Source organism: Malaclemys terrapin, chromosome 3, assembly GCF_027887155.1.
Source record: "Malaclemys terrapin pileata isolate rMalTer1 chromosome 3, rMalTer1.hap1, whole genome shotgun sequence".
NCBI classification, from domain to species: Eukaryota; Metazoa; Chordata; order Testudines; family Emydidae; genus Malaclemys; species Malaclemys terrapin.
In genome coordinates, this window is record NC_071507.1 from 147,649,219 (window position 1) to 147,673,802 (window position 24,584).

The 24,584-nt window shown below is 40.1% G+C and overlaps 1 protein-coding gene across 2 annotated transcripts in view; it reads left to right on the plus strand.

The window, feature by feature from the left end:
- The window catches only part of PHIP (pleckstrin homology domain interacting protein), a 334,660-nt gene that overhangs the window by 279,977 nt on the left and 30,099 nt on the right, over nt 1-24,584 (plus strand). For both annotated transcript variants that reach the window (XM_054021954.1, XM_054021955.1), the window contains exons 25-31: nt 8,341-8,448; nt 9,032-9,156; nt 9,399-9,481; nt 13,894-14,005; nt 14,228-14,289; nt 16,064-16,219; nt 18,644-18,764. In XM_054021954.1, coding sequence (XP_053877929.1) covers nt 8,341-8,448; nt 9,032-9,156; nt 9,399-9,481; nt 13,894-14,005; nt 14,228-14,289; nt 16,064-16,219; nt 18,644-18,764 — 767 coding nt within the window. The remainder of the gene's footprint in view (nt 1-8,340; nt 8,449-9,031; nt 9,157-9,398; nt 9,482-13,893; nt 14,006-14,227; nt 14,290-16,063; nt 16,220-18,643; nt 18,765-24,584) is intronic.

The window sequence follows — 24,584 nt, forward strand, 5'->3', positions numbered from 1 at the left end:
ATAGGCACACTTTCTGGTATAATGTACCAATTCAGTGATCCATTTCTGTCATGGGTCCATTCGGGGAAAATGGCTCACCTTTGGCTTCACAAAGATTGTGAAGAACACAGCAAGCCACAGTAATGCAGACAGCATTGATGACACTGGAATCCTAACAGGTCTTCAGACAGTGCCAGCTGAATTTCAGTTTGCCGAACCCACCTTCAGTCACCATTCTGCACCTTCTGACAGTGTGATTAAATACTGTTTTGCCAGGTGTTCTGGTATGGTTCCTAAGGCAAGGCAAAAGGGGGGGTATGCAGGGTCCTCCAAAATAACAGTGGGGACAGTAACTCCATTTATGACAGTGTCATTTGGTGACAATAGTGTTGCATCTTGTCCATGGATGTAGACTCCCAGTAGTTAGAAAACCCTGGCATCATGATCTTTCTTAGTGCAGCCCATGTTGGCATCCATAAATTGGCCTCTGTGGTCCACAAGGGCCTGCATAACAGTGGAGTAGTACCCTTTGCTGTTTATGTTCTCATGCGCCTTGAGGGGGGCAAACTATGGGCACGTGAGTCCCATCAGTGCACCCAGCGTAGTTTGGAAACCCCATTCTCTCAAAACTAGTAATTACTTCAGGGATATTGTATGCCCACCACTTTTGGGTAAATCACGTGCCTCATTGCCTTGGAAACCACCACCACCACCTTACCCACAGTTGACTTTCCAGTACCAAACTGGCTAGCTACGGACCTGTAGCAGTCCAGGGTAGCCAGCTTCCAGATGGTTATAGCAACCCATTACTCAACCAGTATGGCAACCCTCATGTGTGTGTCCTGACATTGGAGGGTGGGGGCAAGCTGTTCACAAAACTCTAGAAATGTAGCTTTCTTCATGTGAAAGTTTTGGACCCACTGTTCATCATCCCATATCCATATGATGATGTGATCCCACTAGTCTGTTCTTGTGGGCCTGCTACAGAAGCATTGGTCTGCATAGGGGGCATCAGCGGTTATTCTGAGAGTTGTAAGCAGCATCAGCCAATTTGTCTTCCGTGTCTGTATTCTCCTCCTCCTTCTCTGACAGGTGCCTTTGGTAGGTCAGAAAATGCAAGAGAAGCTCTTCAGATTGTGGTTCCTCCATGTTGCTGGCTCAGGTTGTCGGGAGCATGCAGACTCAAAAGACAGCTCAGCAGGATGTGTTGACAGGCTGTGATATCTTCCTATAACCTGGGATGGGCAGTAAAGTTTTCCCACACTGCACCATTAACCAAGGGCTAGAGCGACCACAGCTGGGAAGCCTGGGATATGGTGATTTTGACTTGTATCTGTGTACTGCACTGTGCACATTGGAACCTGGATTTGGGTCCAAAAATTCTAAACCTAGCGTCACCAATGAGTGTGTGGACTCTCAAGCCCTGGGCTAACAAAGCCAAGGTCCTCTGACTCAATTTCCACTAACACTAGGATTACATTGCATACTATTTGCAATTTCAGAGGATAAGGCTAGGGAAAAATACATTATTTTTCAATGTTAAAAATATTGTGGCAACCTTTTCTTTGGAAAGCTGTAGTGCCTCCATGCTTTGGAACAGGGACTTGAAATTTTACAAGAGGGTGGAGACTAGTGTCAGGGATGTGCTTTTCTCTGTGAGAATGTACCCAAACTTGGCCAAGTAAAAAGCCTTTGAAAAATTGCAGTTTGCACATGCTCAATACAGACCTGCTAGTTCTTAACAGCTAAAATCTCTGAAGATTCCATCCTCCCTGAACATTCAGGAGCCTCAACAGCTAGACTGCATGTGCTTCATCCCCGTGGAGTGACTGAACATGCTGCAGCCCAAGTCTATTAGTGAAACTGACTTTTCCTGTTATAGCTGCTCCTGTCAGAGCTTGGGCTGGGCACTGAAGCAAAGAGCCAGTCTCTCCAGTGCTCACAATGACTCTCTACTGGCACCCAGGTAGCATGGGGGGGGGGAAATAGTTTGATTCAGATGCAGAGCACACGGAAGCTGGACCTATGGCATTGTGGAGGAGTAGACTGGGGGCAAAGGCTGGGACTAGAGTCTGGCAGTGGGGCTGAGGCTGGGACTGGAGTCTAGCAGCAGGGCAGGGGAAAGGATCTGGGGGGAGATTTGACAAGGAAAAGGTTGCAGGGGTAGAACTGGGACTGGCTAAGCAAAGAGACTGTGACAAGGGGAGGTGAGGGCACTGAAACTGGGTGAGAAGCCCAGGAACTAAGACTGGGAATGGGAGCCAGTAGGCTCAGGGGAAGGGGGAAACAAGAAGCCAAGTTTGGGGAGGATACTGGTATTAGCTAGGCAAGGAGATTGGGAACAAGGGAGTGGGGGGGATTAGGAGTGGCTGGAAGTGGGACTGGAATGGGGAGTCTGAAGAGGTGACATTAGAACTCCCTGGGAAAAGAGACTGGGACTGGGATCAGAAGCCTGAGGCATGGGACTGGCTAGGTGATTAGAGTGGGACTGGGGCTGAGGAGCTAGTGGTGGGATAAAGACAGGTACAGGTTGTATAGGATGAGGCAGAAAGAGTCAAATTTGGGAGGGCTGGACAGAAGAGTCTGTGAAACCTAGAGTCGATCAGACAATGTTCATCAAAATAGTTTTTTGTCAGGAAAAACAGTTTTGATTAAATCAATTTTGTGTGTGAGAAATCATATTTGTTTCAAAAAAAAATTCCCGGAGAGAGTTTGAATTTTTTTTTTTTTTTTCCCAGAAAAAAATTCTAATGGAAAATTCCCAAATTATGTTTCAAAATTTTATTTTATTTTTAAAACCATCAAGGGTAGCTGCTGTTTGCTACTGATTGAAATGTCTTGCATTTTTTCTAGAGCAAACTGTTTTCTATTTTTGTTGTAATTTGTTTCATTAAACAAAAACAGCATGCACTTTGATTTAGAAAAAAAGATAAGACATTTCAGTCAGTGTTAAGTATTATCTGCCTGTGCCTAGTAAAAAATACTTGAAACAAATTTTTTAAATGAAATAAAAAATTTCAAAGCTGAGTTTTTTCAGAATTTGTTTTGTGGGAAATTTCAAAAATATTTTGTTTCGTTTCCAATTTCTTGAAATGTCAATATTTCCCAAAATTTCAAAGCTGAGTTTTTTCAGAATTTGTTTTGTGGGAAATTTCAAAAATATTTTGTTTCGTTTCCAATTTCTTGAAATGTCAATATTTCCCATTAAACAACAATTTCAAGTTTCAATGAGCACTAGTAAAACCCACTGGCAGAGTGTCTCACTCCTTCTAGTTCTGGTCTACATAAAGGATGATAACCTCTATTCCTATCAGTTACCCCAGGCGTAGGCAACCTCTGGCACGCGTGCCGATTTTCAATGGCACACTCACTGCCCAGGTCCTGGCCACCGGTCCGGGGGGCTCTGCATTTTAATTTAATTTTAAATGAAGCTTCTTAAACATTTTAAAAACCTTATTTGCTTTACATACAACAATAGTTTAGTTATATATTATAGACTTATAGAAAGAGACCTTCTAAAAACGTTAAAATGTATTACTGGCACGCAAAACCTTAAATTAGAGTGAATAAATGAAGACTGGGCACTCCACTTCTGAAAGGTTGCCGACCCCTGATTTTCCCCATTAGCTCAATTGGCAGAGTTATGTGCAGTGGATCTAAAGGTTCTAGCCCTGCAGATAACCTATGTGGATGTCAGTAAAATATCACATTATGGAATTTGGTTTTTTCACTTTGCTTTAAAAAAAAAAACACCTTGATTTGCACACAAAAAATACACTAAAATAATATTGAAGTTGCAAATTAAAGGGCTCAAAAGTTAGGAAATGCACAGGCAACCTTAATTCAGCCACCTTGTATGTAAGCATTATGATACAGTCGTTAATTACATGATCACATGCTATTTTTTCCACCCTGCTTTGGAAATGAATCAGAGTTGTGTACCAACGAAGGCTGTTGTCTGCAGGACGCCTGCCTCATTTGTTGCAGAAGTTGAAAGGTTGTGGTGAGTGAGGAAAATAGGAAATGGAGTGAGGAAAATTGCAGGAAATAGAGGATGGTCTCATAGTTAAAGCAGTTGAATGTCACTCTGGGTAATTGGATTCTATCCCCGCCTCTGCCATAGAGTTCCTTTGTGATTGTAAGTAACTCATATGCACCAGATTTTTCACATTCAGTCATTGTGTGTTCCATATGTTCTGGGTGTTAAACTTGAGGCCCTGGGGTCTGATTTGCAAAAGTGCTGAGCACTCAGAACTACAATTGAAGTCAATGGGGGCTGTGCTCTAAACATAAGTGCTATAATGCTGAAAAATCAGGCTCTGGGTATCTCAAATTGGGCATCCAAAATTAGAAGATACTTTTCACCTTAATCTCTGCCTCAGCTTGCCATCTGTAAAATGGGGATAGTACCTATGTATTTTATAGAGGTGTTGTGAAAATAAATTCATTAATGTTTGCTAAGCACTTGGATAGTGATGATCATCATAGAAAAAGTCTATGAGGAGATTAATAGCCCTACTTTCACAGCAGGGTTTGAATAGTATGTGGTAAATAAAGCATGGGCAACGCTTTGAACAATGAGGAGAAAACCATATATAGAATGTCTGGCTCATTAAGTGAACATTGTCCATTATGTACACTGAATGACACTGGGGTCTTGTGGAAATAGTAGTATGTGATTGTGTAATTGATGACTGTATCATAATAGATACATACAAGGAGGCCAAATTAAGGTTGCCTTAACTCTGCCATTTCATGACTCCTGAGTGTTTGACTTTGCAACCTTAATAATCGTCTTCATTACATGCAAAAACCCACAACTGTGGTAAGACTTACAGAGTAAAACTGTGTGTGTAGTGGGAGATACATTTTGAGAAGGAGATATCTCATACTATTTTTGAATTATTTGGGGTGGGGGGAGATGGTATTAATGTAGTTTACAACATTCGCCAGAAGAGGTTGATAAACCCAAATAGGTTTATTGTTTTGTGACTTGTTCTCCTAAAGCTGACCAATTTCATATTTAGTTAAGCTCACCATATAAATAGCACTTAACTTTATTTCTTGTTAGCACCACTTGTAAATCTTTGTTATATATTTTAAGGAAATGCAACTAAGAGAGATGACTGCCTATTTATCTGCCTGAAGAGAACATTCTACAGTTTAGAATGTTACTGTGCTCAGTCTTTTAATGGAAATCACGAGAGATTTTCCTTAATTGTAAAATTAAAATATTTTATTAGTCTGTATAAATGGTTTCATTTATATAGAGAAAATTGGTAGGAGTGGCTGGTAAGTATGGAAGGAATTATCTGTAGCTTGTTCCAATAATTTGCATTTTGTTTCTGTTGCAAAAATATGGTGGTGTAGTAAATGATTGTCACTAAATTTAAATAAGAATCTTTCAAAAATGTAGTTTAGCTCCAGCATTTAGTAGCATCTGCTGCTCTTCCTACCAATTAGATCAGAGGTCGGCAACCTTTCAGAAGGGGTGTGCCGAGTCTTCATTTATTCACTCTGACTTAAGGTTTCGCATACTAGTAATACATTTTAACGTTTTTAGAAGGTCTCTTTCTATAAGTCTATAATATATAACTAAACTATTGTATGTAAAGTAAATAAAGTTTTTAAAACGTTTAAGAAGCTTCATTTAAAATTAAATTAAAATGCAGAGCCCCCCCAGACCAGTGGCCAGGACCCGGGCAGTGTGAGTGCCACTAAAAATCAGCTCACATGCCACCTTCGGCACACGTGCCATAGGTTGCCTAGCCCTGAATTAGATCACCATAATTTCTGGCAAAATCTCATGATTCCCACCTGATTCTGTAACCTCAAAGATCACAGACAGAAAACAGTGATTTAAGGGCCATGTCTTTAATATATATAATATAATATTCTGCAAGGTTAGTTACAGGATATTTCATTCTGTGACATAACTTAAATTAAATCTTCTGTTATATGGCATTAATTGCCTATAGGTTTTTGCTAACGTATCAGCTCAACAGGCAAAGACTTCACTGTGGTTATGTGTGTTTGTTGTTGTTTTTTAGTTTAGTTCCATACCTAACTTTCCATGTGTTACATGGGAATGGATAGTAAAATGTTTTGGATGTAAACCGTTGTTCTTTCATTTGAATTTGCAGAGCCACAGATTGCTGGCTTACGTCATTTCATAAAGAAAATTATTATTTAAAATTGGTATACATATAGACAGTATGCTGTTTTAGTTGTTTGTTAAAGCCTTGTGTTCTAATTAGCTTGAAGGAGTTCAGTTTTAATTTTATTACATATCCCTTGAGTACATTCAAGGTTTCTAGTGAAAAAAAACAGGAGTACTTGTGGCACCTTAGAGACTAACACATTTATTTGAGCATAAGCTTTCGTGGGCTACAGCCCGCTTCATCGGATGCATAGAATGGAACACACAGAAAGAAGATATTTATACAAACAGAGAACATGAAAAGGTGGGAGTAGCCATACCAACTGTAAGAGGCCAATCAATTGAGATGAGCTATCATCAGCAGGAGAGAGAAAAAAACCTTTGGAGTGATAATCATGATTGTCACTTCAAAGGTTTTTTTTTTTTTTCTCTCTCAATTGATTGGCCTCTTATAGTTGGTATGGCTACTCCCACCTTTTCATGGTCTCTGTATGTATAAATATCTTCTTTCTTGTGTGTTCCATTTTATGCATCCGATGAAGTGGGCTGTAGCCCACGAAAGCTTATGCTCACATAAATTTGTTAGTCTGTATTTGCGGATACAGACTAACACGGCTGCTACTTTGAAACCGGTTTCTAGTGAGTTAATTTCATCATTATGCCAGCAATGTTCATGAGCTGATAGTAAAAACTTCAGCACTCCCACAGAAATGTCTGTGTTAAGGAGTTCAAATCTCAGGTGTACAAGTTTGCTCTGATCTTAACTTTGTCATACAGGATGTCAATGGAAGGAAATATTCTTTTAATAAAAAATTGTCTATTATAAAGTGACCTAAATATTTTTAAATAGTTCATGTTTATTAATTTATTCAGTCACATGGAAGATATTATTTAGATCTTGTCCATCCCACATCCAATGGTTTAATTTGCTCTATGACATTTGTGTTACTTAAAGAAAAATGATTACCAATGTAAGTAAATGGTTAATCTCTGTGACATTCTATCCACCCACTTATACCCACCTGTGTAGTGTTGTGCTGATTGGGAGGGCCAGTGAAATTTGCTGCAATGTGGAATTGTTTTTAACTATTGTGTGGACAGCATGTGCAATTTTATTTTAATCCATTGAAGTTGTTTTGATCTTACAGTGATGACTTCCAATGGGATTTGTGCTTCTAGATCACTTGGATGCTTTTGAAAATCCCACCCTTTGCCTTTTCACACTTTCCTTTTTCCTGTGTCATAAATTGAGTAGAAAGTGTCTGCTTGAATTTTGAATTACGGTACCTGTTTTTGGATAGTTAGTGTTAAATTGGTTTAGTGTTCAGTTTAGTAGTTACTGCACTTATAATAATTTTGTATATCTGGCTGTTTATTTGATTACTATGATGGATAACAAATTTCTGTAGCATCCAAATGCATCATAAAGATACCAATACATAAAACAAATACTATTACACTGGGTAGTAAAAGTAGATTATATTAGTCAAACACCAGCCCCTGAAAAAGCAATTATTAAAATTTCCAGAGTAAACATTGCTAGTAAGTTTGTAAACACCCATTAAAATTATTTCATGGGAAAAATAAGGTAAGAGTCATATATTTATTTTAGTTCTCCCTTATTTTCACAACTGATTGTGCTAGAATATAGTCATGCCATGCTAAGAGAAGCCATACGAGCACTCAATCCACCAGGCCATATGCCTTCTTTAAGAGAGGAGGAATCTATTTTCTCAGAATATTAGTATAAAACTTGTATTTATGCATAAAGTAATTCTCCAGTTTCTCCTAATACACAAGCATGTGTGTTAGTATTAGTTTCTCTAACTAAAAAAGTAACAGACTCCATATGCTGTAAAATGGAGTAATAGCTATACTTTTTGAACCTTTTACATTTGATTTAGTCTCTTTTATACAAACTAACAATTTATTCCTACTACAAACAACTGAACCATACTTGATCCACTATAATATTCAGTATACCCATTGGGTGATGCATTATCTTGATAACCTGGGAGTTCCTACTCTCACTAGTGCAGCTTATCACTGTTTAAAATTAAAATAATAGTTTATAGATCCTTTAAAGGCCTTATTTGCATGTATCTGTACCATCTTGGTTTGGAAGGGAACACACTGTGAACACACTGCTAACGTTTTGGCATTTTAAAATGTTGCTTAATTAATTTTTGTTTCATTCTTAGGTTTACTATTTCCGACAAGGTCATGAAGCATATGTTGTAATGGCTAAAAAGAATAAAATATATAGCATTAATCCAAAAAAACAGCCGTGGCATAAAATGGAGCTACGGGTATGATATTTCTTAACTTTTCCCATTTTTGTTGTCTTTAAAATAAGTCATAGAAAAGAACTTTTATATACATGTTATTTGACAAAAAGTGTTCGTAGTTTTGCTGACAGAATCTTTTTAAAACTGATATTTTTAACTTGGTGTTTAAAATGATTTATTAAGATTAAAAAAATGTAATGATTGCCCAAGAAGTTTTAAACAGGAATAAATAAATATTTTAAAGTTATGATTGTAGTAACTTAATTGATTACTGAGAAGGATGAAACAAAAAATCCTAGACCTGTGATTGATGTTCATGTATCAATCTGATTTATTTTTTTAACCCTTGTTAAAAGTGTGTTGCAGTGAAAAATTAAGTTTCTAAACAATTCGATACAATGAGGTTATATTGGGGAATTGCACCTTTTTGGTTTCATGGAGTAAATTTGAAAGGTCTGTATTTGACCTAGTAATTTTGTTTACATAGTTCACCACTGAAATCTGTTGTTCAATAGAATATATTCACTTTTTTCATTTCATACTTCTGTTACAGTCCTCTTATATTCAACCACCTAAAATAAGCATGTTGTTTTATTTACTTCAGGAACAAGAGCTGATGAAAATAGTTGGGATTAAATATGAAGTGGGATTGCCTACTCTCTGCTGTCTTAAACTTGCTTTTCTTGACCCAGATACTGGTAAACTGACTGGAGGATCATTCACCATGAAGTAAGGGAAGCATTATTTCTGTTCCAATAGGGAAACTGTTTTTTGTAATATTTAAAACCTTTTAAATTTGCTAAATTTTAAAGAAGTTTTATTTTTAAACAGAAATTTTCTGTGACATAAATTTAAGATGTTTATATTGAATTCAGATGCATTAAATGCATTTTGATATCGAACAATGTTTTCTGTATTCTGTTGCTGCTTTTTCACCTTAATCATTCTTTTTCCATTTTGATTGCAACTAGGTACCATGATATGCCAGATGTTATAGATTTCCTAGTCTTGCGGCAGCAGTTTGATGATGCAAAACATAGACGATGGAATATAGGTAGGTGGTGGGTTTTGTAAAAAGTTAAATAAATGGTTTCATTCAGGTTGAATGAATTTCATTAGGAAACATGGCAAAGTGGGTGAAAATAAAGTATTATGCCGGAATCAGAGAGCAAGATCTACTGATCTTTAGAGAGATGCAGTGCTTACTGCTGCTGCAGAATTAAACTTTGCCACTGAACACAATTACATGTGAAAAAAAATAAGAGTTTAAAGGTGACCTGCAAAAGAAGTTAACATGTTTTCCTTTTATCTTATAAATATCAGGAATATCACATCTTGTCTTCCCTTACTTGTTCAAGGACCCTTTGTAGGACTAAAGAACTAAGCTAGAACTGTCTTCTCTCAATTGAAATGTTAACTTTCATAAAGAGAACTTTTGTTAGAAGTTTGAATTAAATAGGTATTTTAAGAAAATCAGACTTTTTAAGAATATATAAAAAAAATTCCATCCTGCCTCAATTGCTCAGGTTTCAGTCTCTTGTGATGTCATAGTTCTACTAGTCTTTTAAGGACTCCTCCAGTAAAAATAGGGAAGACAAAATCTAATATTTGGTTTGGTTTGGTTTTTAAAGCATGAAAAAAGGCTATTCCCGATCTTTCCTTCTTTGAGGGCTTCTGTTCCGAGTTGTGAGATGGCACTCCTTGACAGCAAGCTTGGGGGACTCTCTTCATAGCAGAGTCATTTGGGGGATGTGAACACACTTCCTTGTAGTGTTGAATGTTCAAGATCACATAAAGGAAGTGCATCCTCTTCCTCCAACCGTTTCAGTTTCCTTCATCTGTGACACAGTGAGCAGGAGGAACTCTCTGTTGTATGTGTTGTTACCTAGCCCCATTGGGTTTAGCTAGCCCAGTGGTTCTCAATGTATTTACCATTTTGGCTGCATATGCATATCTCGGTGTGTTATGTGGGCCACATCCACCCCACCCCCCAAAAAAAGTGTAGTATTTATTATACAGCAATAAGATTCAAATCAATATAGTACCTTTCATTTCAACACTGGCAAATGTCTGCCAAGAGCATTTTAAATTAGCAAAATAAGGCAAAACATTAACTGTTAACATTAATTCATTTACTATAAGGGTGGCATGGCATGGTGTATTGCCACCAGCAGCATGGCTGGGCTGAGCACCCAGGGGCGGGCTGTGGAGCCTGCCTGCAAAGATGGGGAGTCCTGCCCGGTGTGGGTTGTCCCCCCAGCCAGGGACTGTCCCCCATGCACCCAGTCCCCCCACCCAGGGGACTGCCTCCTAGCCCCTCCCCACACTGTCCTCCCCAGCCAGGGAATGCCCCCCATCACCCGACCCCCCTGGGACTGTCTCCCCAGCAGTTGCACACACACCCTAGCACCCTGCACACACACACCCTCGTGCCCACTGGTCTCCTAGCTCAGCCATGCAGCTCACCTTTCACTGCAGTCCTAGTGCCTCCAGGGATCCTGCTCCAGCCTGGGTCACTGGACCCGTGATCCTGCAGGGTGGGGGTCGCTGAGTATCCTGGCTTCCTGATGCTGCTGGGCCTGATCCTGCGCTGCCCCATTTTTGCACCCTCCCGCCAGCTCTGCACCCAGAGTAGATCCCTTCCTGCCCAACCCTAGTTATGGCCCTGAGGATGTTACATGGACCGCAGCTGTGTGCTGATTAGGGCGCAAATGGCCCATGGGCTGCGGAGTTGAGAACGACTGAGCTAGCCCAAATTGTACCATTTTTATAACTTTTGGTTTTTAATCTTTGTGTGTGTTTGTTTATTTATTTATTCCTCTGCAATGCCTGTTGCATGGTTATTTCCAGTCACTGGGTGCTGGGACCATCCATGATGAGTATCCCGTCAGATAGATACACACACACCTACCTCTCTTCAGAGACCCTCCTCACAAAAAAATGCTTCCGGAAGAAGAGGATTCCCTCATCACAAAAGGAGCCTTAGAGAAAGTACTATTTTCGGTACTTTCGCATTCCCAAGCAGGTGCACAGTCTCAGACCTGTCCTGGACCTCAGGAGGCTAAACAAGTACCATAATATCTGAAGAATACAGGGTGTTCATGTTGGCTGTAATCTTACCCTGTTACAAGGAGACTGGTACATAACACCTCTGACCCTTCTGGAGTTTCTCTGAGTGCACCCCATCAAGTGTCAGTCCCTGCACCTTGACTTCTCTTCTGGTGAATAACTAAATATTTGTTTTAAACCTGCTGCCCATTAATTTATTTGGTGGCCCCTAGTTCTTATATTATGGGAACAAGTAAATAATTTTCCTTATTCACTTTCTCCACACCACTCATGATTTTATATACCTCTATCATATCTCCCCTTAGTCTCCTCTTTTCCAAGCTGAAAAGTCCTAGCATCTTTAATCTCTCCTCATATGGGACCCGTTCCAAACCCCTAATCATTTTAGTTTCCCTTCTCTGAACCTTTTCTAATGCCAATATATCTTTTTTGAGATGAGGAGACCACATCTGTGTGCAGTATTCAAGATGTGGGCATACCATGGATTTATATAAGGGCAATAAGATATTCTCCGTCTTATTATCTATCCCTTTTTTAATGATTCCTAACATCCTGTTTGTTTTTTTGACTGCCACTGCATGGATGTCTTTAGAGAACTATCCACGATGACTCCAAGATTTCTTTCCTGATTAGTTGTAGCTAAATTAGCCCCTATCATATTGTTTGTATAGTTGGGGTTATTTTTTCCAATGTGCATTACTTTACATTTATCCACATCAAATTTCATTTGCCATTTTGTTGCCCAATCACTTAGTTTTGTGAGATCTTTTTGAAGTTCTTCAGGGTCTGCTTTGGTCTTAACTATCTTGAGCAGTTTAGTATCATCTGCAAACTTTGCCACCTCACTGTTTACCCCTTTCTCCAGATCATTTATGAATAAGTTGAATAGGATTGGTCCTAGAACTGACCCTTGGGGAACACCACTAGTTACCCCTCTCCATTCTGAAAATTTACCATTTATTCCTACGCTTTAATCCCTATATTTTAACCAGTTCTCAATCCATGAAAGGATCTTCCCTCTTATCCCATGACAACTTAATTTACGTAAAAGCCTTTGGTGAGGGATAGGTGAATGCCATCTGGTCCCAGTGACTTGTTACTGTTAAGTTTATCAATTAATTCCAAAACCTCCTCTAGTGATACTTCAATCTGTGACAATTCCTCAGATTTGTCACCTACAAAGGATGGCTCAGGTTTGGGAATCTTCCTAATATCCTCAGCTGTGAAGACTGATTATACAAATAGTATAATCATAATCAGCAAATCATCATCATTTCATAAACATTTTACATGCCACATTGTACAAAAAGTGTTTCAAATGTATAATAGTGGTTTCTACAATAATTTATATAGTCATATTTTAATCAAATAACGTCACACCAGTCAGGATACATTAGCCACAAATTATTACAGATCAACTCCATGTTCTTCACACATGGCTCTTAATTTAAAGGACACCTGTTTCCATGTGGCCATCAGGTTGACACACTGCAACTACCTGAGGTTCTGTATGGGACAGAGACATTACCAGTACAAAGTACTTCCCTTTGATCTGTCCATAGCCCCATTTCCGTTCACTCTGGATTAGGGCATGTATTGATTGAGTTTTGCTACAATCTAGCAAGGATGTTAGTACTTCCTGGGCTAAAGCCCATTCCACCAGGTCCAGTGAAACTTTTGTGGCATGTTTTAGGTAGGTGCCCATAATGGAGATTAGTATAGCAGCCACTTGAAGTTCAGTCTAAACTTTCATCAAGCACTACTATTTAGAATCAGCATTGTGCTCTGATAGTCAATTTGAGGAAACTGTGCTACAATCCATATTTCCTTGAGAACTTCTACCTTCCAGCTGGGTAGACGGCTCGCTAGTCTCCTCGCAAGTGGGAATGCACAGACGCATTAGAGATAGGTTAGTATACAAAGTTTAGTGTTTGCTGGACTTTGAGGAAATTTGTATTTGAGAGGAGGAAACATAGGAACCTTCTAAAGTAAGAAATCCTATTGAGAACAATAGGTATAATATATGTGAGTTTATATATATTAGAATTAAAGATGTTAAAAAATTAAACTGTCTTCCACTGCTATAAGCTTGAAAAATGTTGCAACATGTTCTAATATATATGTAAATTATACTGATTGCTGATTTTTATATGCTCATTACCTATATTTTTTCTGATATCCTACACAACTTAACATTAGTTCTTTCTAAAGAGTGCCCTTTATTGTTGTTTTAAGGGTGTATCCATCTAAATACTCTTTATATTTGTTTATTGACACAGAGATCTCCAAAGAACGACTACCATGAAGATTAGACAAATGTGGTGTAGAAATTGGTAAAAGAATAGGACTATGACAACAAAGTACTTTTTATTAATGAGATTGTTTTGTATTGTCCAGGTGATCGTTTCAGGTCAGTAATAGATGATGCTTGGTGGTTTGGAACAATTGAAAGCCAGGAACCTCTACAGCCTGAATATCCTGACAGTTTATTTCAGTGCTACAATGTCTGGTTAGCAAATTTGATCTTACTTACGCTTTTAATAAATCTTTTTAATCTTGCATAGCAAACACTGATTTAGGTGATTTGGCTCTTTTAATTGCAGTAATAAAACTTATTATAAAGTGTGTTCATTAGTAATAAAATAAACATTACATATAAGAGTAATATATTTTTAACTGTTTAAGCAGTACTAATTGCTATAATTTAAACTCTGTTAATTTTTTCTTTAAGCTGGGACAATGGTGACACTGAGAAGATGAGTCCTTGGGATATGGAGCTCATACCAAATAATGGTGTGTAAGTGTGTAGATGTGTTATCTTGATTTAGAAGTATAGAAAGCATATCTTACGCAAATAGTTTTTAAAAATTAAGGATACCGAGTATGTTTCTCTATAAAATGCCAGAAAAAAGAAACAATTAAATAAGAATCATAAAAACCATTGCAATATAAATTCATGCTTAAATCACTAAATTACAAATATACATCTATTAAAATGAGCCTGATCTGTGATTGGAGTAACTGGATACATAATCATGTCAATATCATTAATGGAAAAAAGCCTAAGAGTTTGCTAATGAGTAGGACCATTGGAAATTCATAGGATTCTGTAATTTCCCTGTTCTCCGTGCAGGAAAGTAATATTTTGTTATTATTTTTCCTGTGGAAACAGAACAAAATCACTCAAGAATTGAACAGATGGCATTTCGCCTGGCCCACATACAAGCTAGAAGGAACAGATGAACCTGCTCCCCCACTAGGTTCAGTGGAAATTGCATGCTAGAGAGACCGGTTGTCCCTGCAATGCACTCACTAATCCTATACACACAAAGTGTTTGGGGGCAAATTGGCAATGGGGACTTATTCCCCCTCTGGTCCAGCTATCCAAGGTAGGAATTGTGGCAGCTGAAGTGCATGCTCTCCAGTGGGCCCACTAGCATTATTTCTTCTGTCCATCCACACCCTACTGGGCTACCACACTCTGAGCTGGATTTTTTTAAAATTAGTTAAAAACTGAATATAATTTGGAATGTTTTTTTTCTGTTTTCTGGGATATTTATTGATGACTTTGCTTTGCTATCTATAAACTATTTGTGTTTTCTTTCTCAATGTAGAACTATGACTCAGTTCAGCCTACTGTACATATTTTGTTACAATTATTTATTATTTCAATATGTTTATTCATTTACTCATTATTTGGTTTTAAAGAATAAAGTACCTCTCCCAGGCTCTTGCTACCTCTTAGACATAATTAAAAGTACAGTAACACACAAGGTAAAACCAGCAACATCTCTAATACCAAAATGTAAAATATCCATCCAACCACAAACCCAAACATCTCAAGAATCTCCTGCTACACCTACAAAAACTTAACCTCTTGCACTTTCCCTGCCCAAAAGTCTGCAGTGTGCCCTGAAAATCAACAGATTCTGGCTAATTTTTATCAAATCAGGGTATTAATTCCAAAGTCAAATGCCCTCAAGAGAATGCCCTGATGGTAGCTTCTCTTCTATGTCTCACGGGCTCCATTCAAGAACCTTCACTTACCGCAGCAATGGAAGAAGGAGAAAGGCAATTTTCAATAGGCAGATCTCAAGAGCTATATAGGTTAAAACCATTATTTATAAACTCTACCTGAAAACCTATAAAGCACCACTACAGTTCCCAGAACATAGTTAAATTATCAATATATTTAAAAAATTTCACATGCTACAGAACTACCCTTGTTTACTGCAAAAATACATTCTCCCACAAACTGACTGTAAGTCTGCAAGTCTGGTAAATAGAAAATCCACAAAATTCTGGCAGGATCCAGCAAGCTGCATTCTGGGAAACACATTTGTTAGCTGGTAACAATATACATGAAGCATGTAAGACCCTGGAACAGTATCAAAGCATGCTGTCTTTTGCACAAAGAACTACACATCTTACACTTTTATTCAGTAAAACAATGTTACTCTATATACTGCCTATATTAATTACTCTATGTTTTTAATAGACACATGTCTGTCTTGAAATATGAACAGATGAATATTTTTCAGTGATCATCCTGGTCTTTATATTTCAGCTGTGTTTCCTGAAGAGCTGGGAACTAGTGTTCCTTTAACTGATGTTGAATGCCGAACATTGATCTACAAACCTCTGGATGGAGAATGGGGTTCCAGAACCCGGGATGAGGAATGTGACAGAATTATTGCAGGGATAAACCAGCTCATGACTCTAGGTAAACATTTGTGATTGAATAATTTAAGAAACATTCAGGATGGAAGCTAACTTTCATAGGAACGGATGATAGGCATTTTTTTGAGAACACCACAATCCACAAAATTAGTAAATGCTGTCATTGATCAACTGCAGTAGTAATAAAATCACTACTTGAATTATTACCTTATAAAAAAAAGAAAATATTTTGTTCACAACATGACATATCTACATAGTGCCTTTAGTATACGGTCTGACCCAAACTTTCAAAGGTGACTAGTGATTTTGAGGGTTTCAGTTTTTGAACATGTAACTTGAAAGACCTTGAAGAGCTTGATTTTCAGAAAGTACTGAACACTTGCCCTTTGAAAATCAAGTCCGGTTTATGATATCTCAAATTGAGCACCCAAAATTACTTGCTAGTGTTGAAAATGGAGGCCCCCTATGTTGAATAGAAAAGCTGTAACTTCATTTTGAACAGATAGCAAAAAGTATGTATTTGTTTTGTTTTCCTAGAGAACGTTACAATGAATACCTGTACTTGGGATTTTTCCTAACTAAGCTGCTGTGTACTGCAGCCATCATTTTTCTTTTCTTTGGGTTGTGAAGAGAATGGATGTGTAATTTATTGGCTAGCAAATGGTTCACCATGAGTTTACCACTTGTGGGGACAAATGCCGATATATATTGGCAGCTTCTGAAAAGTGCAACACTATAAATTCTTTCTACATACACATCACTAATTCTGTCCTTAACATAGTCAAAGGTATGCATATATATAACTTTGGTCTTGTGATAAGATGGCTTTTGAAATGTGCATAGTTAATTTTCATGTGTCTATATGGTACTTAAATAAATGTGTGAACTATTACAAACAAAAATTTGGTTTAACAGGGATTAAGATTGGTTAAGTGTGACACCTTGGTGGTACCTGAATGTTTATACAGCATGTTGTCTTTGATGGGGACACACTGCATTTTCACAAGAAACTACCTTCTGCCCTCAACAAATAAGGAAACACACTACACATAACTCATTAATCTCCCTCTTTCAGAATAATGTAAAACATTAATTACAAAAGGAGTTAGCAGATTAGCAAATACCAGCAGTAATATGTGCAGTATGTTATGTGCTTTTGGAGAAAGTATGAGGTTGTAATTAAGGTTTCCACTATTGTGCCTCCATAGTAAGAGTAATGGTATATTTAAATTATTTTAGCTGGTTCTTTTCATATTCTGTTCAAGGTTTTGTTTTTTTAACTACTTCTATTGTTGCTTGTTTTGTATAAAGGTTCAATTTACTGTAGCAATCTTAAGAATAGATTTTTAACTGCAATAAAGCATTCTGTTTCACCTTTTTCTTAGAAGGCCAGCTCATCTAGCAACTAATTTTTGTCAATTCTTGTTTTTAAAAATATATTCTAAATATATTTTAGAGTTTAAATTTTTGTACTTATTTTTTTCATTCCTTCCCCTATAAAATCAGGTATTGTAAGAACCATAAGTCCAGTTGTACAAGTGGAGGGAAAGAAAAATAGTCTATGAAGCCTTCACTTGTTTGAATTCCATTATACTCTGGCATATTGTTTTTTCTGCTTGTATCATATTTGTCTTTGTCCTAAATTCCTTGTAAATTCCTCTGGGCAGGGATTACAGCTGTTATAGTAACAGTCTAAAGAATTACTTTGCACATTAAAATTTGAGAACTTTGAAGATGAGGGAGTGGTAATGCAGAGGTTCTCAACCTTTTTCTTGCCGAGGCCCCCCTCAACATGCTATACCAACGCTTCAGTCCCCCACTGCTCCTGGCTTGGGGGGGGGGGGGGGGGGAGGGTAGGTTTGCCAGTTTCAGCCGCATGTCGCTCCTGGCTTGGGGGTCGGCCGCGGGCTTCAGCCCTGCAATGCTCCAGACTGGGGAGGGAGGGCAACTGGTTTCAGCCATGGAACTCCACGGCCCCCCCGAAAGGGCTCCCAGACCCCCGGTTGAGAACCACTGTGGTAATGTAAAGATTAATGAAGTGATATTTTTCCAAAGCAGAGTGAGTCAGAAGTGCACCAGTTAATATTTTGGAATTGCATATTTTGAATTATATAACTTACAGATTGTATCTGTAACAAAAAGTAATTCTCTTTTTTTATATATATATAATATGGACTGCTTCTCAGAGTGCAGTCCTTCATGCACAGAGGGATGGCTCTGATTAATCACTACAGTAATCATGCTTATGGCATGTGCTACAGCACACGTGTGTGTGTATAAAGTTTCACTAATATTTTAAAGTATGTAGTGTTGGCTTTTCTTGTTTGATTCTGTCACTTACTATTTGTATTCTAAACTTCAAGGTGTGGGTGGGTGGGGAGGGGTGTTGAAAATAAAAAAGATCTGAAACAGACTATTAAAGGGCTGGTTTTATGTGATCTCACATTGAGTTTTCATTTGTATTTAGATATTGCTTCTGCATTTGTGGCACCTGTGGATCTCCAAGCTTATCCAATGTATTGCACTGTTGTGGCATATCCCACAGATCTCAGTACCATTAAACAAAGACTGGAAAGCAGATTTTACAGGTTAGATCCAAGTCTCTGTTACTTCTATCAAGTAGTGCCAAACAGATCTTTTTGCTTGTCTTTTTATAGGATGATATCTAACAAAGAGATTGAAATAGATTGACTGTGTCCATCTGTCTCACCATGCATCTATCCTTCATCTAGGTTTTCTTTTTTAAAGTGTTAAAGTAGGGATTGACCAGCTATTTTTCTTGATGTGAATTTAAGAATATGCATATTGTTCAAGTGCCTAGTCCTGCAGTTGGCTCCATGTGTGTGGATCCAACTGCAGGATCAGGGCATATGTCTATAAAGTGATTTTCAAATCAAAGTAATTGCATTTATGCTTTTAAAATTAAACAAACTGATTGAAAATATTCAGTTTACTGTTTAAAATGATAAATTGAAAAAATAGGCAGAATATACCTTACGCCATTTTAATGTATTTATTGGCAGTTTATAGTAAGAGTCTGCACATAACACATACTTTAAAAAGAAACTGTTGGCTTGGCAATTTAATCCCTTTATAAAAGTCTTATTGAATTAGGACACCATTTCATTGATTTTGCAGACAATTGTTTGGATTTTGTTTTAACTTGTTAGCACAGTTTTCATCTCTTTTCCTAAATGATGGCTTTGTTCGGCAAATTGTCTTTAATATTTAGTATTTAATTATCTGAGATAAAGTATTGTTCTTTTAAAATACTTTGTGGAAGACTGCTCCTCTTGAATTACAGAAGATATTTGTTTTGAGAATTTATCCCCTCCCCCTGTGCATATGGTATGTTGTTTTGCTACTTGGGCTGAATCTGAACATTAATATGTAGTGCGCCTTGCGTATTCCTACATTACTAGGTTGCCATTCTAATATAAAACTGTTTTTTCATTGTCAGAGAAAACGGACATCAGAGGCTTTTGAACAAAATTAGATATTTACTTTTTTCTCTCTTACTTTCACCCCTAGCCCATTTCTCTTTCTTTCTTTCTCTGGGTATTTTTACTGGAAATTTTACTGAAATGCTATTGCAAACTTAGAAATTCTTTATTAAAATTGCCAAATACACATTCTGTTCTGTTCTAAGATAATATGTTCCAAGATGTATGTCTAATTTTAAAAAATAATATTAATCATAAGACAATATTTATCTGCCCAAGGAATTTTATGCAAACTGAAGATTTGGTTCTTCTTCAAGTAATGTCCCTATAGATGCTCCACTTCAGATGCATGTACACCCCGTGTGCTTTTGATCAGAGACCTTCAATAGCAGTGTCCATTTGGCCTGCACAAGGGTCCCGTACCTCCTGATGCACCACATCAAGGCTATATAGGTCTGTGCAAGAGAACCACCCTCAGTTCCTTCTCCACTGCCTTGGTCTGAGACAGACCCTGAGCGTGTCTGCCTCAAGTGTGCCTCAGCCAAAAGAATTTTTCCTAATTGCTAGTTTAGTTCAGTTGAGTTTGTTAGATTAGTTTAGTGGTTGAGAGGATCAGTTTTGTTCCTCTCCCCTGCCTCTGGGGTGGGTTGCCGAAATGCACCACCTTGGATACACAGTGTATCCCTATCTCAATGACTGGGTCCTCGTGGGACTCTCACAGTGGGAAGTCACCTCAGTGATGCTTGCCCTTCGCCCGCTGTTGACATCTCTACGTATATGCATCAACAAGAACAAGTTGGTGCTGACACCTACACAGAGAATGCACTTGATCAGCATGCATCTCAACTCCGTTGCAGCCAGGGCTTTCCTCATGGCAGACTGCTTCGCAACACTGACATCTACAGACCCAGCATGGACCATATGCAGACCAGAGTTGTCCTTCCCCAGACCATGCTGTCTTCCCTCACATGGTGGACTGATCCTTCCCAGGTCTTAATCAGCATCCCCTTCTCCCCTCCCATACCACAGGTCACCATCATGACAGATGCCTCCCTTGCAGGTTGGGGAGCCCACCTGGACCACCATACCCAGGGTCTCTGGATGCCAAGGGAGGCCAGAATTAACATAAACGTGCTAGAGCTCTGGGCGGTCCATTTCGTATGTCAGGCCTTTCTCTCACTTGTCCAATCCCTCCACGTTCAACTCCTTTCCAACAACATCACAACAGTCATGTACGTCAACAAGCAGAGTGGCGCCAAGTCTCTCTCCCTCAGCTCCGAGTCTGTATGCCTCTGGAACCGGTGCATTAAACACAACAGAATGCTTCAAGCCATGTACCTCCCAGGTATCTAGAACTCCCAGGCCGACGCACTCAGCTAGACACTCTACATCAATCACGAGTGAGAGCTACACGACGCTACACTACAGTACTTTTTCGAGCTCTGGGGCACCCCGCAATGGGACCACTTTGCCACTTCCGAGAACAGCAAACTGCCCCTCCATTGTTCCAGAGGGGCGATAGGGGAGGACCAGTAGGGTGACGCTCTCCTCCTTCCGAGACCAGAAATCTTCGCTATGCCTTCCCTCCCATTCCCTTTCTTCCGCAAGAGCTATGCAAGATTTGCAGACACAGAGCCACAGCACTACTTGTAGCATCGTCGGATCTGGTTCATGGACCTCCTTTGACTATCCACCCGCACACCGATCTGCCTTTGCGCACTCCCAGATCTATTCACACAAGATTGGGGGAGACTCTGGCATCCCAATCCAAGCCCTCTTCACCTCATGGCCTGGTATTTGGATGGGTGTCAAGGGTAGACCAGGTATGCTCCACCCTGGTGCGGCGAATCCTTACTCAGAGCAGGAGAGAATCCACCAGGCATGCTGCCAAGCAAAATAGAGACACAGTATCTATACCAGTTGTCCTGAACTATCTTCTCACCCTCAAAATGTCCGACATAGCCATCACTTCTGTACGGGTGCCCCTAGCAGCAATCAGTACCTTTCTTCCCCCTATTGACAGCACCTCGGCCTTTACGCACCCCATCACTGTCCACTTCATGAAGGGTTTACTCAATACTTCCCACCAGTACTGAAGCCCACACCCATATAGGACCTTAATCTCATCCTTTCCGCTCCCACAAAACCATCCTTTGAACTGTTGGCAACATTCTCCCTCTCCCACCTCTTGATGAAAGTGGCATTCCTGGTAGCCATAACTTCAGCCAGGTGGGTCAGTGAGCTGGCAGCTATGATGGCAAATCACCCCACACACACACACCACATTCCACAATGACAAAGTGTCCCTTCGACTCCATGCTAAATTTTCTCAAAGATCATGTAGGAATTCCACCTGAACCAGTGCATCCATCTACCTGTTTTCTACCCAAACCACACACTTACCACACTGACAGGGTCCTACATTCCCTCAATGACTTTCTACCTTCACAGGACTCGACCCTTTCACACATTGCCAAAGCTCTTCATGGCCATTGCCGAACGGTGCAAGGGTCAAGCCTTCTCTTCCTAACCAGTCTCCAAATGGGTATTGGGTTGCATCCAAGAATGCTACAACCAATCTGGTGTACTCTCACCTGCGAGAGTCTACACGAGCGCGGGCCACCATATTGGCCTCACTAGCAGATGTGTCCTGGCAAGACATCTGTCAAACAGCTACCGGGCTGTTAGTCCACATCTTCACAGCACATGTCCTCAGAACGGCTTTCTCCACGAGTTTCTCCACTCGCTCAAAGATTCAGAAACAATGCTTCACTTGCTGGGCATTTATACCCGTGTTCCCAAGAGGAAGCATCATAGACAGGTATATAGGTCAAGACCAACTCTTCAGCCCATTTATCATTAACTCCTTAGGAGTCACCATGCAAAAGACAGATGGTGTATAGATCTAAGAATCCAGCCTTTGCAACATCCACTGCTGTTTCATGCTCTAGCCCCCAGGTAAAGTTTCTTTTGATGGGAATGTTGAGACCTCTGTCCCTTTATTGATGCCTCTCCTGTCCCCTATTCAGATGTTTGGAGGTCACCTTACTCAATTTGCCAAAAACTGGACATCCCAAACTACAAACAAATTGTTTTAGATCTTATCCATGGTGACTGTTCCAGTTTCTGACATCCCTTACGCAGTTCCTCTTCAGGGATCACTCTTACAATGAGATTTTACAACAGGAAGTGAACTCCCTGTACCTCAGGGGAGCCATAGAAAAAGTTCCACCTCAACACCACGGGAAAGGATTGTATTCCCCTTACTTCCTGAGTCCCAAGAATAATGGAGGCCAGTTCTCAGGCTGTGTCAGTTAAGTTTATCCAAAAACTAAAATTGCGCATGATCTCCTTGGCATAGATAATTCTCTTGTTAGAGGAGGGCAAATGATTCACGGCTCTTGATGTGAAAGATGCATATTTTCATATAGATAGTCATCCAACTCACAGGAGTTTCCTTGGGTTCCTCTTTGATCATGACCATTACCAATTCAGAGTCCTCCCCGTTGGTCTGACCACAGCACCAATGGTGTTTACAACAGTTTTCTAAATTGTGGCTGCTGGGATGAGAAGAGAAGGATTTACAGTCTTCCCGTACCTTGATGACTGGTTTCTCAGAGGCAACTTAGAAAAGGGAAGAAGGGGAATCCGGAGAACTACAGATCGGTCAGCCTCACCTCAGTCCCTGGAAAAATCATGAAGCAGGTCCTCAAGAAATGCATTTTGAAACACTTGGAGGAGAGGAAGGTGATCAGGAACAGTCAACATGGATTCACCAAGGGCAAGTCATGCCTGACCAACCTGATTGCCTTCTATGTTGAGATAACTGGCTCTGTGGATATGGGGAAAGCGGTGGACGTGATTTACCTTGACTTTAGCAAAGCTTTTGATACAATCTCCCACAGTATTCTTGCCAGCAAGTGAAAGAAGTGTGGATTGGATGAATGGAGTATAAAATGGATAGAAAGCTGGCTAGATCGTTGGGCTCAATGAGTAGTGATCAACGGCTCGATGTCTAGTTGGCATCCAATATCAAGTGGAGTGCCTTCGGGGTCGGTCCTGGGGCCAGTTTTGTTCAAGATCTTCATTAATGATCTGGATGATGGGATGCATTGCACCCTCAGCAAGTTTGAGGATGACACTAAGCTGGAGGGAGAGGTAGATACGCTGGAGGGTAGGGATAGGGTCCAGAGTGACCTAGACAAATTGGAGGATTGGGCCAAAAGAAATCTGATGAGGTTCAACAAGGACAAGTGCACTTAGGACAGAAGAATCCTGTGCACTGCTACAGATTGGGGACTGACTGGCTAAGCAGCAGTTCTGCAGAAAAGAACCTGGGGATTACAGTGGACAAGTAGCTGAATATGAGTCAACAGTGTGCCCTTGTTGCCAAGAAGGCTAATGGCATGTTGGGCTGTGTCACAGGGTTGGGACTCACCACCTGGCGCCTCCTACCAGTTGTCTTGGGAATTAGCTCTGTCCAGTGGAGTACCTCTTCCTGGTGGTGTTCCGTCCGTCGTCTCGCACTCGGTTGGCGTGTCCGGACCCGCGTTGCTCCCTAGCTCGCGGCGTCCTCTTCGAGCCACTGCCCTCCAGCAGTGCCCCTTAGTCCATCCTCACCCCCTTCCGGTGGGGGAAGGGGTGTCAATCAGCTGCCTCTCTGCATCCTGGCCGATGTGGCCAACTGCACCCTCAAAGTCACTCCCCTATCGGCAGGGGGTTGGTGCAACTCTAGCTGGCCACTCCGTCGGCCGGGTGCAAGGCAAGGGGGAAAGGGGGGGACCCAGGCCCGCCCACTGCTCTGGGTCCCAACTCAGGGACCCTCTAGTGGCAGCCGTCCTGCCCTCCTTCTCTCCCTCCGTCTGTCCACGTCCCTGGGCCACTTCCCCTTCAGACTCTAGCACCGGCTAGGCCCTTCCCTTCAGGGCCTGCAGCCTGACAGACTCCGGGCTGGAGTTACCCTCT